General features: G+C 42.9%; 1 protein-coding gene across 3 annotated transcripts in view; it reads left to right on the forward strand.

Annotated features, from left to right (window-relative positions):
- The first annotated feature begins 18 nt into the window (after positions 1–18).
- The window catches only part of LOC112069233 (AMP deaminase 2), a 67,157-nt gene continuing 52,728 nt past the window's right edge, over positions 19–14,447 (forward strand). For 2 of the 3 annotated variants that reach the window (XM_024136521.2, XM_070438464.1), the window contains exon 1: positions 19–430. In XM_024136521.2, coding sequence (XP_023992289.1) covers positions 421–430 — 10 coding nt within the window. In that variant the 5' untranslated portion in view covers positions 19–420. Of the gene's footprint in view, positions 431–14,203; positions 14,361–14,447 lie in introns of those variants that run through there. The other variant, XM_024136523.2, reaches the window with a different exon arrangement.

Raw genomic sequence — 14,447 nt, forward strand, 5'->3', positions numbered from 1 at the left:
CTCTCGGTCAAAAGTCCCATCCGTCAAAGTGCAGCAAAGCCTGTAATGTCAGTGAGTCTCACGAAACGAAGAGAGCAATTTAGAAATGATCCAATTGTGTAGCTAACGAGATATATATATATAAATTCGGTGGGGAAATGTATTTACTCAAGCAAATAGCTATTGTAGCAATATAGTTACTTATTTAGACAATAAGTTCACATTTCTGGAATATTTCCAAAGATCTTTGTTTTGAAAAAACGATTAGCTTGCTGGCTAGCGAAGTTGCCAGTGAAAACAACTGTTATAAGGCTGTATTCGGGACGTCTGAGAGAAACAAACTGTCAGCTACAGCAAGGTTATCAGTTGTTTCCTAGGCGAGGACAAGACAAGTGCTACAACTTTCTGCATCAGCTCTTCGAGCTGAGACAGGCCTCAACCATGGCAGGTGGTAAGTACACAGACAGAGCAGCTAAACTGAGTTTTATGCTGCATTTGTAACAAAGTGGGAAGGTGGTAATTATCAATTGTGACGTTGTAAATTCAAATTGAATGCATACTTTGAACTCATTGAAAAACGCCGATTGGCTAATGGCCAGGCTGCTTCATCAATAAACCGGCTATCATGCCTGTAAACAAATTAGTGTTCAAAAACCACATGAATAGATTGCTTTTTATAAATAATGTTTTGTTGTTAAATTTAACTGCTAAAAATGCTGTTGAGGCTATTTTTTTTAGGTGACGTCAGGGGTCAGCATGTGGGAGAAGTTGGAGCTCAGGGTTGATATGAGTTTCCCACTAGCAATACGGCGCGTTAAAAACAACTGGGAACTCTGAAAAAAAAGTGACTTCAGTGATCTTCAGGCCGGCAACTCGGAGCTCTAGAAAGAGAGGCCAGAGTTCCCGAGTTGGATGACCGTTCAAATAGATTTTTCCCAGTTACTGAAGCACATTTCATTCGTAGGCCTATCTGTACTGGCCAAAAATCTACAACTCACCGGGAGCCTCTTAGGATCCCTCACTGTTGACCCATCCTCAACTTTCTTCACTGGTATAGCATAGGACACCTTCTGTACAACTCTGACTCTGGCAACCTCAACCTGCCTCTCCAGCACAGGACACTTGCACAGTATACCGGTACGAAAATGTCATAATACTTATGATACCAACATTTTAGTATACCATAGTACCGTTTCATATGATACTGGCAAATTCTTCGGCCCTACCGATCTAAAGAACCCGCTGGCACCTGTTATAAAATGTTTATAAAGTCAGTTTTGTTTTAAAATTCTGTACAAAATTGTTAAGCAACAGCAACTAGTCTCTTGCATGCGCCGGTCCAATAATACTTAGCCATGGTGGCGAGGGGGATGCAGACCTTGATCAGTCTTCTGTTGTTAATTATTTTTATTTAACCTTCATTAACTAGGCAAGTAAGTTGAGAACAAATTCTTATTTTACAATGACTGCCTACCGGGGAACAGTGGGTTAACTGCCTTGTTCAGGGGCAGAAGGACAGATTTTTACCTTGTCAGTTTGGGATTCGATCAACAACGCTCTAACCACTAGGCTACCTGCCGCCCCATTTGATATATTGGAGCAGCGCGCAGAGCGAGCAAAGTTCATAGCCTACATTGTATATAATTTAATCCCTGGTATAACCAAGAGCACATGGTGTATGGAGCGATTTCAGTGCCAACAGAAATTGTATTTGAATTCCATAATTCTGAATTTGTATTAGGATTTTGAATTTAATGTTTTTATTTGTAATACACATTGAATCATTGAATTCATAAATTGAACTTGTATTTCATGATTTGAAACTAAATTGATTGAATATTGCATTCAGTTTTCAAATTAAATTTGAATATTAAAATGCAATATTTGTATTCAGTTTTAGAATGGTAGATGGTGTATTCATTGTCTGTGTGGCAAGTTTACAAGCTATAATTTCAAGTTTATCGAATTTTCATATTCAACTTCTCAAATGCATTCAGATTAAGTTTTAAAATTCAGCTCTCTAAATTCAGATTCAAAACCAGAGACAACATCTTTGCCCACCATGAAAGGTAGAGGAGAACAGATAGAATCAAATGCTTTCTGTGGTAAACGGAAGCTTCTGGGGCTTTCTGAAGCCAATGTGGCATGTTTAATTAATTTTCTTCTTATGAATTTGGCTTTAGCATTCTAACCGTTTTGGCTATAAACTATTATGACCCCATTCCTGAAAGCTAAGACTCTCTGGAACATGGACGTGCTTTCTGTTCCACTCTATGATGATCACAGGTCGTACTAGAAGGGAGTGTCACAAAAATAATTTGGCCTCCATAGGAATACAGTTGAATAGCAATGTCATAAACCTTCTAAGGATAGCTTTTCAGCTCCCTATTTAATCTTGCTCTTGTGACTGACTGGGTTCGAACCAGGTTTCCTGCATGTCACAAGACTGTGTTAGCCCACTTAGCTAAAGCCCATAGGGATGAGTCGAGCAAGGTTACTCGTCAAAAGAGCGTGGTTCATCGAACCACCTCAGTTACAGTTCTCCCCCCTTTGATCTCATACTCAGTGATCATGGCACCAATATACCCTACTGGGTTCGAATATCAGGCCTACTGCACAACAACACTTTCTGAGGCAAATAGAAGCAGAAGGATCTGTGCACCCCATTTAATGAGAGTGCAACAGAGGTGGTTTGGTGATCCATGCTTATGTAATGAGCATCCTTGCCAGAGACCTAAAGATTTATGTTAGATTGGCCGATGGGGTTCTAACCCAGGTCTCCTGTGTACCAGACAATGCAACTTTCCAGGTCTCAGACATGTTACTCATCACACAAGCGTGATCACCGAACCACCTGTGTTACACTTCACCCACCTTTGAGACCCACCAATGCCTAGGCTTTAGCTCAACAGTTTTGACATAGTAAGTCACATGTTAACCTTATAATGACTACCCTTGCTGGAGACTTGAAACTAACACGTCTAACACGAACTAAAACATGTCAAACTAACACGTCTTCAGGTCTCAGGCAAGGTTCTCATCACATAAGCATGGATCCCCAAACTACGCTCTTTTGATGAGTAACCTTGTTGGATCTTAGTTATTAGTGTAGCAGATGGACATCTGTGAACCTCACTCATCAGCCTGATGTGTCACCCCTTGCGCAATTAAATAATGCCTTTTTTAATAGCACAATGTGTTGGAATGCTTCTGGAGGGTGGTTAGAAGTCCTGAGTTCGAGTCTCGATATGAGCTGAATCGGGGAAGCAGTACTAGCCAAGCAGGCAGCGTGAAGCCTTTACAGTGGAGCCACTGGACCTGGATCTACAGTTGCACTTGTTCAACCACTGGGGAGTGAGTTTAGGGGGTGAATGTAGCTAATGGGATCTGTGAAACTCACTCAGTGTCTCCCCTTGCGCAATTGAAGAAGGCCTTTTTCAATAGGTCGGTGGGTTGGAACACTTCAGGTGGGTGGTCATGTGTGTTTGTGAGGCAGAGGTCCTGAGTTCAAGTCTTGGTATGAGCTGAATCAGGGGGAAGCTGTACTTGTTAAGCATTTACATTTTTGTAATTTAGCAGACACTTTTATCCATAATGACATACAGGATTAATTAGGGTTAAGTGCCTTGTTCAAGGGCTCTTCAACAGATTTTTCACCTAATATGCTCGGGGATTCGAACCAGAAACCTTTCGGTTACTGGCCCAACAATCTTAACTGCTAGGCTACCTGCCTCCCTATAGCAAGCAGCGTGTCGTCATTTAAATTAATGTCCTGAACTTAGCACACTTAGCTAAAGCCTATAGGGATAACACAGTTTTGTAAAATGCAGGAGACCTGGTTCGAACCCAGTCAGTCACAAGAGCAAGATGAAATATGGAGTGAAAAAGCTATCCTTAGAAGGGCTATAACAGGGCTATTCAACTACTTACTGTATATTCTTATGGGGGCCAAACTGTGGTTTTTGTCACACTCTATTTTAAGTTGGCCTGTGATCATAGAGGGAAACAGAAGGCACGTCCATGTTCCAGAGTCTTACCAAAACGGTTCAAACGCTAGAGCCAAATTCATGGGAAGAAAATAAATTAAACATGCCACATCGGTTTCAGAAACCACCAGAAGCTTCTGTTTATCACAGTAACAGTTTGATTCTATCTGTTCTCTTCTACCTTTCCTTGCTGGCAAAGTACCAGGATGTTGTCTCTGGTTTTGAATCTGAATTTAGAGAAATGAATTTGAAAACTGAATATGATAAGTTGAATATATGAAACTTTGATCAACCTGAAATTAGTTTGTAAACTTGATACACAGATAATGAATATCTACCATACTATATGGAATATATAATATATAAATATGACTCCTATTACTGGAGCTACCTTTTTTCCCCCTGTGCGATTTTGCATGCATTTGATATAATTTCACAAACCATGTCACAGGCTGTTTTTAAACTAATCCCAGGCCTCTAATTATTGTTTTGATAACAACGTTGTTCAGTTACCAAGCTATCTAACAACCTGGTAACTTGACAGTAGGTCTAGACAAATTTGATTGGTACAGGAAGGAAGGAAAATTCTGCTACTCATGAGATGTGCTTTAAAAGGTTGGATTCATATAGGCCTAATGTAAGCCTAAACTATAAAAAATCTCTCTCTTTCTGGTGCTCCTTACATTGTTTGGTGCCATATGTTTTTAAAGTTGGGAGCAGTGTGAATGGTTTGAGAGAGAGAGAGTGGTGTGTGTTTATGAGAGTGATGGAGAGAGAGTGTGTGTGTGTTAACTGAAGAGTAAAGGTTCCATGCAGTGCTTTCCCCATATTGACACAATGACATGCATGAATATTCCTTACTCTCATTCCTCCAGCAAAATCACAGGTAGGCCTTTGCAAATATGAGCAAATTAACCATTCTATGCAGTATTCTATTATACAGTGTGCAGTTAAATTCAATATGTGTTGTATTGAGTAGAAGTGTGAATATCAGTGACAGGTTTTCTGTGTAGCACATGTGCATAACGTTTAGAAAGCAGGTACAAGTGTCGGGGGACGGGGTGAACAGGACATTAGACCAATCTGGATTTTTCCACCCAGTGGTATTGTGATACTACTCGGTATCATGATACTTGGCCTGGTATCATATCGTTAGTAAAATGTTGGTATCGTGACAACACTACTTCTGATCCCCAGCAACATGGGCACCCCTACAGTTAACACATCCTGCTTCTTTCACCGATACTACACATTCCTTTTTCTCATGCCCTCATGCATACTTCTCACATCTAGGAATCTCCCTACTACACCCTGCTGCAACATGACCATAAGCTTGGCACCTGAAATACCGTAGTGGATTTGGCACAAAAGCTTGTACGGGATAACTGATATATCGTAGCATTACTTTGTCAGGTAAAGACTTAGCATCAAAACTCAAAAGGACAGACGGTGACTCTTCTATTTCACCACGCTCGCCACCGGGTCTGAGTCGCACCAAATGGCGGGCGTCACAGACGCCGGGAATTTTCGACTTCAGTTGATTTACCTCCATCCTTACCGCTACCCCAGTAATCACTATTTTCAATGGCACCCTGTTCCTGAGAGCAAAGCAAGTAACAGTTATTGTCCAGCCTGACCAGCAGAGCCTGAAAGAAAAGCACAGAGGAAGGAATAAGAACCTGAGGAATTCCCAATAACAATCCTCTCATTCTCAGGTTTAGGACTGTTAGATAGTGTTGGCATCATTTGTCTTGGTTGCCTGCCATAGACTTGGGGCTTTTGGGTGATGTATTTTTTTCCCTGGGAAAAATGTAGGCCTCTGTTTCTAGCCGTGTAGCTACACCTCGGGGAGGGAGAGGGGGAGAAGTCAGTCCTTTTCTAAAAACTGGGTCAGATTTATTGGAATGTTGCACACAGCCTGCTGTAGTTATTTTTTACTCCACTGAAACCACCCTTTTTACCTTTTCGGCAGTTGCCACACAGTCTGAATGTTTAATAAGACGTTTCTTTGTACAGTTCTATTGACAAGTGACTGTATTATCGACACTTAAATTATTGATTGTCACATTCGTTTTTGGTGTCAAGAATAGCGTGTCAAGTTCAACATTTCTATCATAGGTCAACCTTGGAACAAAGCCGGTGAACACGACTGGTATACTGTGCTTCAGAGATTTTCACTAAAGAATGATTTGTCCTTTGATGTAGTCATATCTTCTTACCACTAGATGGTGGTCTTTACATTGTATTCCTCTACCTCTTTTGCAACCTGTTGTCAGTGATTATCCATTTCAACACATTGTCCTCACATCACAGACATTCATATATATTTCTCTTGAATCACAGTGCAGTCTTGATTAGAGGTCGACCGATTAAATCGGCATGGCCGATTAATTAGGGCCGATTTCAAGTTTTCATAACAAATCGGTAAATCGGCCTTTTTGGACGCCAATTATGGCCGATTACATTGCAATCCATGAGGAGACTGCGTGCCAGGTTGACCACCTGTTCTGCAAGGAACCAAGGTATTTAAACTCGGTTTTTAACAATTCTTGACATTTAATCCTAGTAAAAATTCCCTGTCTTAGGTCAGTTAGGATTCCCACATTATTTAAAACCATTTGAAATAATAGTAGAGTGATTTATTTCAGCTTTTATTTCTTTCATCACATTTCCAGTGGGTCAGACGTTTACATACACTCAATTAGTATTTGGTAGCATTGTCTTTAAAATTGGGTCAAACATTTCGGGTAGCCTTCCACAAGCTTCCCACAATAAGTTGGGTGAATTTTGGCCCATTCCTCCTGACAGAGCTGGTGTAACTGATTCAGGTTTGTAGGCCTCCTTGCTCGCACACGCTATTTCAGTTCTGCCCACAAATGTTCTATAGGATTGAGGTCAGGGCTTTGTGATGGCCACTCCAATACCTTGACTTTGTTGCCCTTAAGCCATTTTTCCACAACTTTGGAAGTATGCTTGGGGTCATTGTCCATTTCGAAGACCCATTTGCGACCAAGCTTTAACTTTCTGACTGATGTCTTGAGATGTTGCTTCAATATATCCACCTAATTTTCCTTTCCTCATGAAGCCATCTATTTTGTGAAGTGCACCAGTCCCTGCTGCAGCAAAGCACCCCTACAACATGATGCTGCAACCCCCGTGCTTCACGGTTGGGATGGTGTTCTTCGGCTTGCAAGCATCCCCCTTTTTCCTCCAAACATAACGATGGTCATTATGGCCAAACAGTTTATATTTTTGTTTCATCAGACCAGAGGACATTTCTCCAAAAAGTATGATCTTTATCCCCATGTGCAGTTGCAAACCGTAGTCTGGCTTTTTTATGGCGGTTTTGGAGCAGTGGCTTCTTCCTTGCTGAGCGGCCATTCAGGTTATGTCGATATAGGACTCGTTTTACTGTGGATATAGATACTTTGTACTTGTTTCCTCCAGCATCTTYACAAGGTCCTTTGCTGTTGTTCTGGGATTGATTTGCACTTTTCGCACCAAAGTACGTTCATCTCTAGGAGACAGAACGGGTCTCCTTCCTGAGCGGTATGACGGCTGCGTGGTCCCATGGTGTTAATACTTGCATACTATTGTTTGTACAGATGAATATGGTACCTTCAGGAGTTTGGAAATTGCTCCCAAGGATGAACCAGACTTGTGGAGGTCTACAATTTATTTTCTGAGGTCTTGGCTGATTTCTTGTGATTTTCCCATGATGTCAAGTAAAGAGGAACTGAGTTTGAAGGTAGGCCTTGAAATACATCTACAGGCACAGTTCCAGTTTACTCAAATTATGTCAATTCGCCTATCAGAAGCTTCTGAAGCCAAACAAGCTGTTTAAAGCCAACTTAGTGTATGTAAACTTCTGACCCACTGAAATTGTGATACAGTGAAATAATCTCTGTAAACAATTGTTGGAAAAATTACTTGTCATGCACAAAGTAGATGTCCTAACCGACTTGCCAAAACTATAGTTTGTCAACAAGAAATGTGTGGAGTGGTTGAAAACGAGTTTTAATGACTCAAACCTAAGTGTATGTAAACTTCCGACTTCAACTGTATATAAAAATAGGCCAATTAATTGGTGTCAGATTTTTTTGGCCCTCCAATAATCGGTATCGGCATTGAAAAATCATAATCGGTCGACCTCTAGTCTTGATAACCTACCCTTCCGTGTTAAGGATGTTCTTGTATGGACTGAGAGAGAGAAACTGTTGATTTATCTGTGTGAATTCCTGTCTTGTTAAAACATTTGATTTAACTAGGCAAGTCAATTAAGAACAAATTCTTATTTACAATGACGGCCTACATCGGCCAAAAGACGCTGGGCCAATTGTGTGCCGCCCTATGGGACTCCCAATCACGACCGGTTGTGATACAGCCTGGATTCGAACCAGGGTGTCTGTAGTGACACCTCAAGCACTAAGATGCAGCACATTAGACCGCTTCGCCGCTCAGGAGCCCACTCAGTCTTGTTGCTAATAACATTGCTTGATGTTGACATGCTGTTAACATTCTCTGTATACCACATGACATGAGAACAATTAATAATTATCATAATTTTTTTCTCTGGCACTGGAATGAGTTTACACTTCTCTCATTGCTTGTATGGCTCAGTTTCTTGCAGGGCACAGGGCAGTAGGGTGATTTGGCACTAGATGACAGTGTATTGACATGGCAGGAAGTTTGGAGCATGTCATGGAGTGCTGAGTTGGCCTGCCTGCCAGGAAAGGTATCTTGCTTTTTCTGCATCATCACAGGGTATTTATAATCCATGATGTCAGGCATGCAGAATTTTATCCACCCCTCTTCCCTGGCTGGGCTGCCTGCCTGTCTGCCTTCTCTCCCCAGAGAGATTTTCCAGGAAAGGAGCTTGTGAGCCCACTAGTCTGCTTATAAAGCACTCTGTGTTGGATTCTCCCACACCACCTTAAATTCTCTCATTTGGCTTCCAGCTGTGTCCTCCATTTTCTGTTTGTATTTTTTAACAACCGATCAACGATATTTGTCATAAAAATTGAAAAAAAATTGAAGACAAAAAAAACTCTGGTGCTCTTGTTGGTGCTGCTGTGCTGTGCTGTACCATGGCTGCTGTGGTGAAGTCGTGTGTCTCTCTCAGGGCCTACTGCCTGTCACACTGACTGCACTGGAGACTCTAAACTGCAATGCCCTCCTCCTCCGTTGTCTTTCTCCGCATTGGCTCTCGTCAGCTCTTTCCATGGTTGCTGGGGCAACTGAGGAGGATGGGGCCCAGCGGGGCAGGGGGAAACCTTGGGCTGCGTTGTGTCCCGCCCCTGTGCTGCCTGACCTGCTGCTGGGGTTGGGGCTAGGCGGGGGGAGGAACCAGCCCTGCAGAGGGGCTTCCACAGGCCCGGGATGGGCCCTGCCATCCAGCTGCATAAAAGGTCCCCCTAGTGTTAGTGCTAGTGTCACAGCTTCTCCCTCTGCCGGCTGTTCTACAGCTCTGTCTCACTCTGCTCCGACTGTCACAGGAGCACAGGCAGCAAGATGTCATCCTCCTCATCCAGCGAGGGCCAAGGGAAGCCCAAGCCCAAATCCCCACTGCGCAAGAGAGGGAGTCTGCAGAGCACCACCAGCCCTGGTGAGTGGAGGGGTGCGGGTGCAGTGGGGTCCCAGAGAGGGGAGTAAGGGAAAGCGGGGGTTAAACGGGAGGAGTGGGGGGTGTTGATTCGCATTTGGAGTCGAACGGACATATGCTAGTGCAGTAGTGTGAAGGCACTCAATGTTACTACAGTAGAATGGGAAAGATAAAGAAAAACTGGAAATATGAATTTTCTTTCTCTGGTAGTCCAGTTTTTGGGGGGATTCATTTGTTGATTAGGCCTATGTTCTAATGGGAGCTTTGCATGCACTTTCAATTGTCCTTTATTTCACTGACTGTGTGAAGAGGATGTTGGACTGTAAAAGGGATTTTTTTCTTTCTACATTTTTCTCCCATTTGAAAGCAACCATGCTTAGTAAATGCATGGTTAATCATGGAATATGGTTTGTTTGATTGTTTCTAATTGTCTAATCAAGGTTGTTAATTCACCAATAGCTAAACATTTTGATCTATAGCAGGAGGTCAACAACATTTTCCTTTATCAGAGCTTTAAAGCCAGAATCCTTCTTGGTGAAACTGCCATGCAATATTACAACAACAAAGAAGTTACTGCAAACGACAAACTCTGTTTTTTTCCCTCGGATATCATTGCTTGCGCTATCGAACAGCAGAAAATGTACTGCACAGTGGAGGCTGCTGAGGGGAGAATGGCTCATAATACTGGCTAGAACGGAGTGAATGGAATGGCATCAAACACATGTATTTGATACAATTCCACTAATTCCGTTCCAGCCATTACCACGAGCCTGTTCTCCCTAACTAAGGAGCCACCAACGTCCTGCGGTACTGCAATTTGTTTTACCATGAAGCTCCTCACCTCTGCTTCTTCAACAAAACAAAAACAATATATTTGAGATATTTGACAAGCATGTGTCCACATGCTTTTGATCGTATAGTGTATTTTCCCCATTTCAGTTTTGGCCTTTGGAACTGTGAAAGATAGTATCAGCTGAAAACGTTTGTTATGACCTTGTAAGTGAGGAGCACAGATAAGTAAGCAATAGTCAAGTTTTGCATCTGTCAAAACTCATGTCAAATTGAATCACTCACTCCTCTCTGTGTGGCCAGTACGGTTTATTAGAGGACAGCCTGGCTGGAAATGGGATAGCACAACTTCCAGCCCCTCCATATCTCCCCCAGTGGGCTTGGATAGGGCACAGCAATAGGGCTAATTTATTTCCTATATTTCATCACAGCCCTCACCATGACAATGGCCCCTTTGGCTGTTTGGCCAAGCCATGCTATGTCACACACACAGGGGCATTTTTATGTAGAAGAACTGAGAAGCTCAGACATTCTACTCCAAAATGAATGAAAAATATAGCTGCAAGCAGCCATGCTGAGCTTCAAGCTTTGGCCCCATAGCGCCACCATCAGGACAAATTCCACACATTGCCCTAGGATGAGCTACTTCTGTACTACTTACCATGCTTGCCAAATATCAGAACTCCACATCGAACAGATCATGCAATATGCTTTTAATGTATTTTGGACCAATTTTGACAGCGTTTGGAACATGTGTACCAAGTAGGGTTGGGTGATATTACGATAGTATTGGATATCGAAGATGATTGGCAGCCATCGTCGATGGTGACATCGTGATATGACAGACAATGCATAGCCTATTTCAACGAGCTTGGCACATTGCAGTAAAGAGCTGACTGGGCATCCCACAGCAGGGCCATGCCAAGTGGCCTATTCCTTTGCTATAGCCTGCATAACCTATTTCAATACATATGTTATAAACAGTTTGCAGAATGTGTGACAATGTAGACAGAGCTAAGATTTTCACCAAAGAAGCGCAAAATATCCTGTGAGAAAATATGTTCGATTTTTTTTCCTCTCAATGTCAAAAGAATCTGGGCCATATAGCCAAAGCCCATTTAGGATTTTTTTAGACTGGACACGCCGGTGTCTAATTTTGTATTTTCTCTCCATTTTATATGAATACGACTTCAGTTTTTATGCTGGCTTTCTCCCACCGCGCTACTTCCTGATCAAACAATGAAGTTCTCAGAATGTTTTAAGTTGTTTGTGAATAACCTAAAAACATGATAGGCCTAAGGTAATAATGACAAAGGTAGAACAAATCATAGCAAGATATGAAAATATAACGAGTAGTGAGATGTGAGCTTTCAAAGTTTGCATTTTCAATCACTTGTTATTGCCACCATATGGCCAATTGGCATGGCATTTGCTTGAAAGGGTGTGGCCACAGAGTTTGTGTGGCCACAGAGGGGCAACATCACAAGACTTCCAGGAACACTTGCGAAACAGACCAAGCAGACCAGTTTGGGGTTTGAGAAGTCAATGAGAGAAGTGAAAATAATTCCTTAGTTGTTCATTTTCTCAGAATCTGAAGGCACTACCTAGATTAAATTCGCTGGTCACCCCCAAAGCCTATTCCTCCTTTGGCTGCCTTTCCTTCCTGTTCTCTGCTGCCAATGACTGGAACGAATTGCAAAAATCACTGAAGCTGGAGACTCATATCTCTCTCACTAACTTTAAGCATCAGCTGTCAGAGCAGCTCACAGATCACTGCACCTGTACTTAGCCCATCTTTAAATAGCCCATCCAACTACCTAATCTCCATATCTTATATTTTTTCTCCTTTCCCCCCCAGTATCTCTACTTGCACATTACTCTTCTGCGCATCTATCACTCCAGTGTTTAATTGCTAAATCGTAATTACTTCGCCACTACGGCATATTTATTGCCTTACCTCCCTAGTGTATGACGGCTGCGTGGTCCCATGGTGTTAATACTTGCATACTATTGTTTGTACAGATGATATGGTACCTTCAGGAGTTTGGGAAATTGCTCCCAAGGATGAACCAGACTTGTGGGAGGTCTACAATTTATTTTCTGAGGTCTTGGCTGATTCTTGTGATTTTCACATGATGTCTAAGTAAAGAGGAATCTGAGTTTGAAGGTAGGCCTTGAATACATCTACAGCACAGTGCCAGTTTACTCAATTATGTCAATTCGCCTATCAGAAGCTTCTGAAGCCAAACAAGCTGTTTAAGCCAACTTAGTGTATGTAAACTTCTGACCACTGAAATTGTGATACAGTGAAATAATCTCTGTAAACAATTGTGGAAAATTACTTTGTCATGCACAAAGTAGATGTCCTAACCGACTTGCCAAAACTATAGTTTGTCAACAAGAAATGTGTGGAGTGGTTGAAAACGAGTTTTAATGACTCAATACCTAAGTGTATGTAACTTCCGACTTCAACTGTATATAAAAAGAGGCCAATTAATTGGTGTCAGATTTTTTTGGCCCCCAATAATCGGTATCGCATTGAAAAATCATAATCGGTCGACCTCTAGTCTTGATAACCCCTTCCGTTTAAGGATGTTCTTGTATGGACTGAGAGAGAGAAACTGTTGATTTTCTCGTGTGATTCCTGTCTTGTTAAAACATTTGATTTAACTAGGCAAGTCAATTAAGAACAAATTCTTATTTACAATGACGGCCTACATCGGCCAAAAGAGCTGGCCAATTGTGTGCCGCCCTATGGGACTCCCAATCACGACCGGGTTGTGATACAGCCTGGATTCGAACCAGGCGTGTCTGTAGTGAACTCAAGCACTAAGATGCAGCACATAGACCGCTTCGCCGCTCAGGAGCCCACTCAGTTCTTGTTGCCTAATTAACATTGCTTGATGTTGACATGCTGTTAACATTCTCTGTACCACATGACATGAGAACAATTAATAATTATCATAATTTTTTTCTCTGGCACTGGAATGAGTTTACACTTCTCTCATTCTTGTAGGCTCAGTTTTCTGCAGGGCAACAGGGCAGTAGGGTGATTTGGCACTAGATGACGTTGTATTGACATGGCAGGAAGTTTGGCATGTCATGGAGTGCTGAGTTGGCCTGCCTGCCAGGGAAAGGTATCTTCTCTTTTCTGCACTCATCAAGGGTATTTATAATCCATGATGTCAGGCATGCAGAGATTATATCCACCCCTCTTCCCTGGCTGGGCTGCCTGCCTGTCTGCCTTCTCTCCCCAGAGAGATTTTCCAGGAAAGGAGCTTGTGAGCCCACTAGTCTGCTTATAAAGCACTCTGTGTTGGATTCTCCACACCACTTAATTCTCTCATTATGGCTTCAGCTGTTGCTCCATTTTCTGTTATTGTATTTTTTAACAATACCGATCAACGATATTGTCATAAAAAATTGAAAAAAAAGTTGAAGACAAAAAAAACTCTGGTGCTCTTGTTGGTGCTGCTGTGCTGTGCTGTACCATGGCTGCTGTGGTGAAGTCGTGTGTCTCTCTCAGGGCCTACTGCCTGTCACACTGACTGCACTGTGAGACTCTAAACTGCATGCCCTCCTCCTCCGTTTGTCTTTCTCCGCATTGGCTCTCGTCAGCTCTTTCCATGGTTGCTGGGGCAACTGAGGAGGATGGGCCCAGCGGGCAGGGGGAAACCTTGGGCTGCGGTTGTGTCCCGCCCTGTGCTGCCTGACCTGCTGCTGGGGTTGGGGCTAGGCGGGGGAGGAACCAGCCCTGCAGCGGGGGCTTCCACAGGCCCGGGATGGGCCTGCCATCCAGCTGCATAAAAGGTCCCCCTAGTGTTAGTGCTAGTGTCACAGCTTCTCCCTCTGGCCGGCTGTTCTACAGCTCTGTCTCACTCTGCTCCGACTGTCACAGGAGCACAGGCAGCAAGATGTCATCCTCATCATCGCAGCGAGGCAGGAGCCCAAGCCCAAATCCCCACTGCGCAAGAGAGGGAGTCTGCAGAGCACCACCAGCCCTGGTGAGTGGAGAGGTGTGGGTCAGGGTTCCAGAGAGAGGAGTAAAGGAATGCAGGGGTTAAACAGGGGGGGGGGGGGGGGGGGGGCAC

The sequence above is a fragment of the Salvelinus sp. IW2-2015 genome, unplaced genomic scaffold (genome assembly GCF_002910315.2).
Source record: "Salvelinus sp. IW2-2015 unplaced genomic scaffold, ASM291031v2 Un_scaffold944, whole genome shotgun sequence".
Lineage (NCBI taxonomy): Eukaryota > Metazoa > Chordata > Actinopteri > Salmoniformes > Salmonidae > Salvelinus > Salvelinus sp. IW2-2015.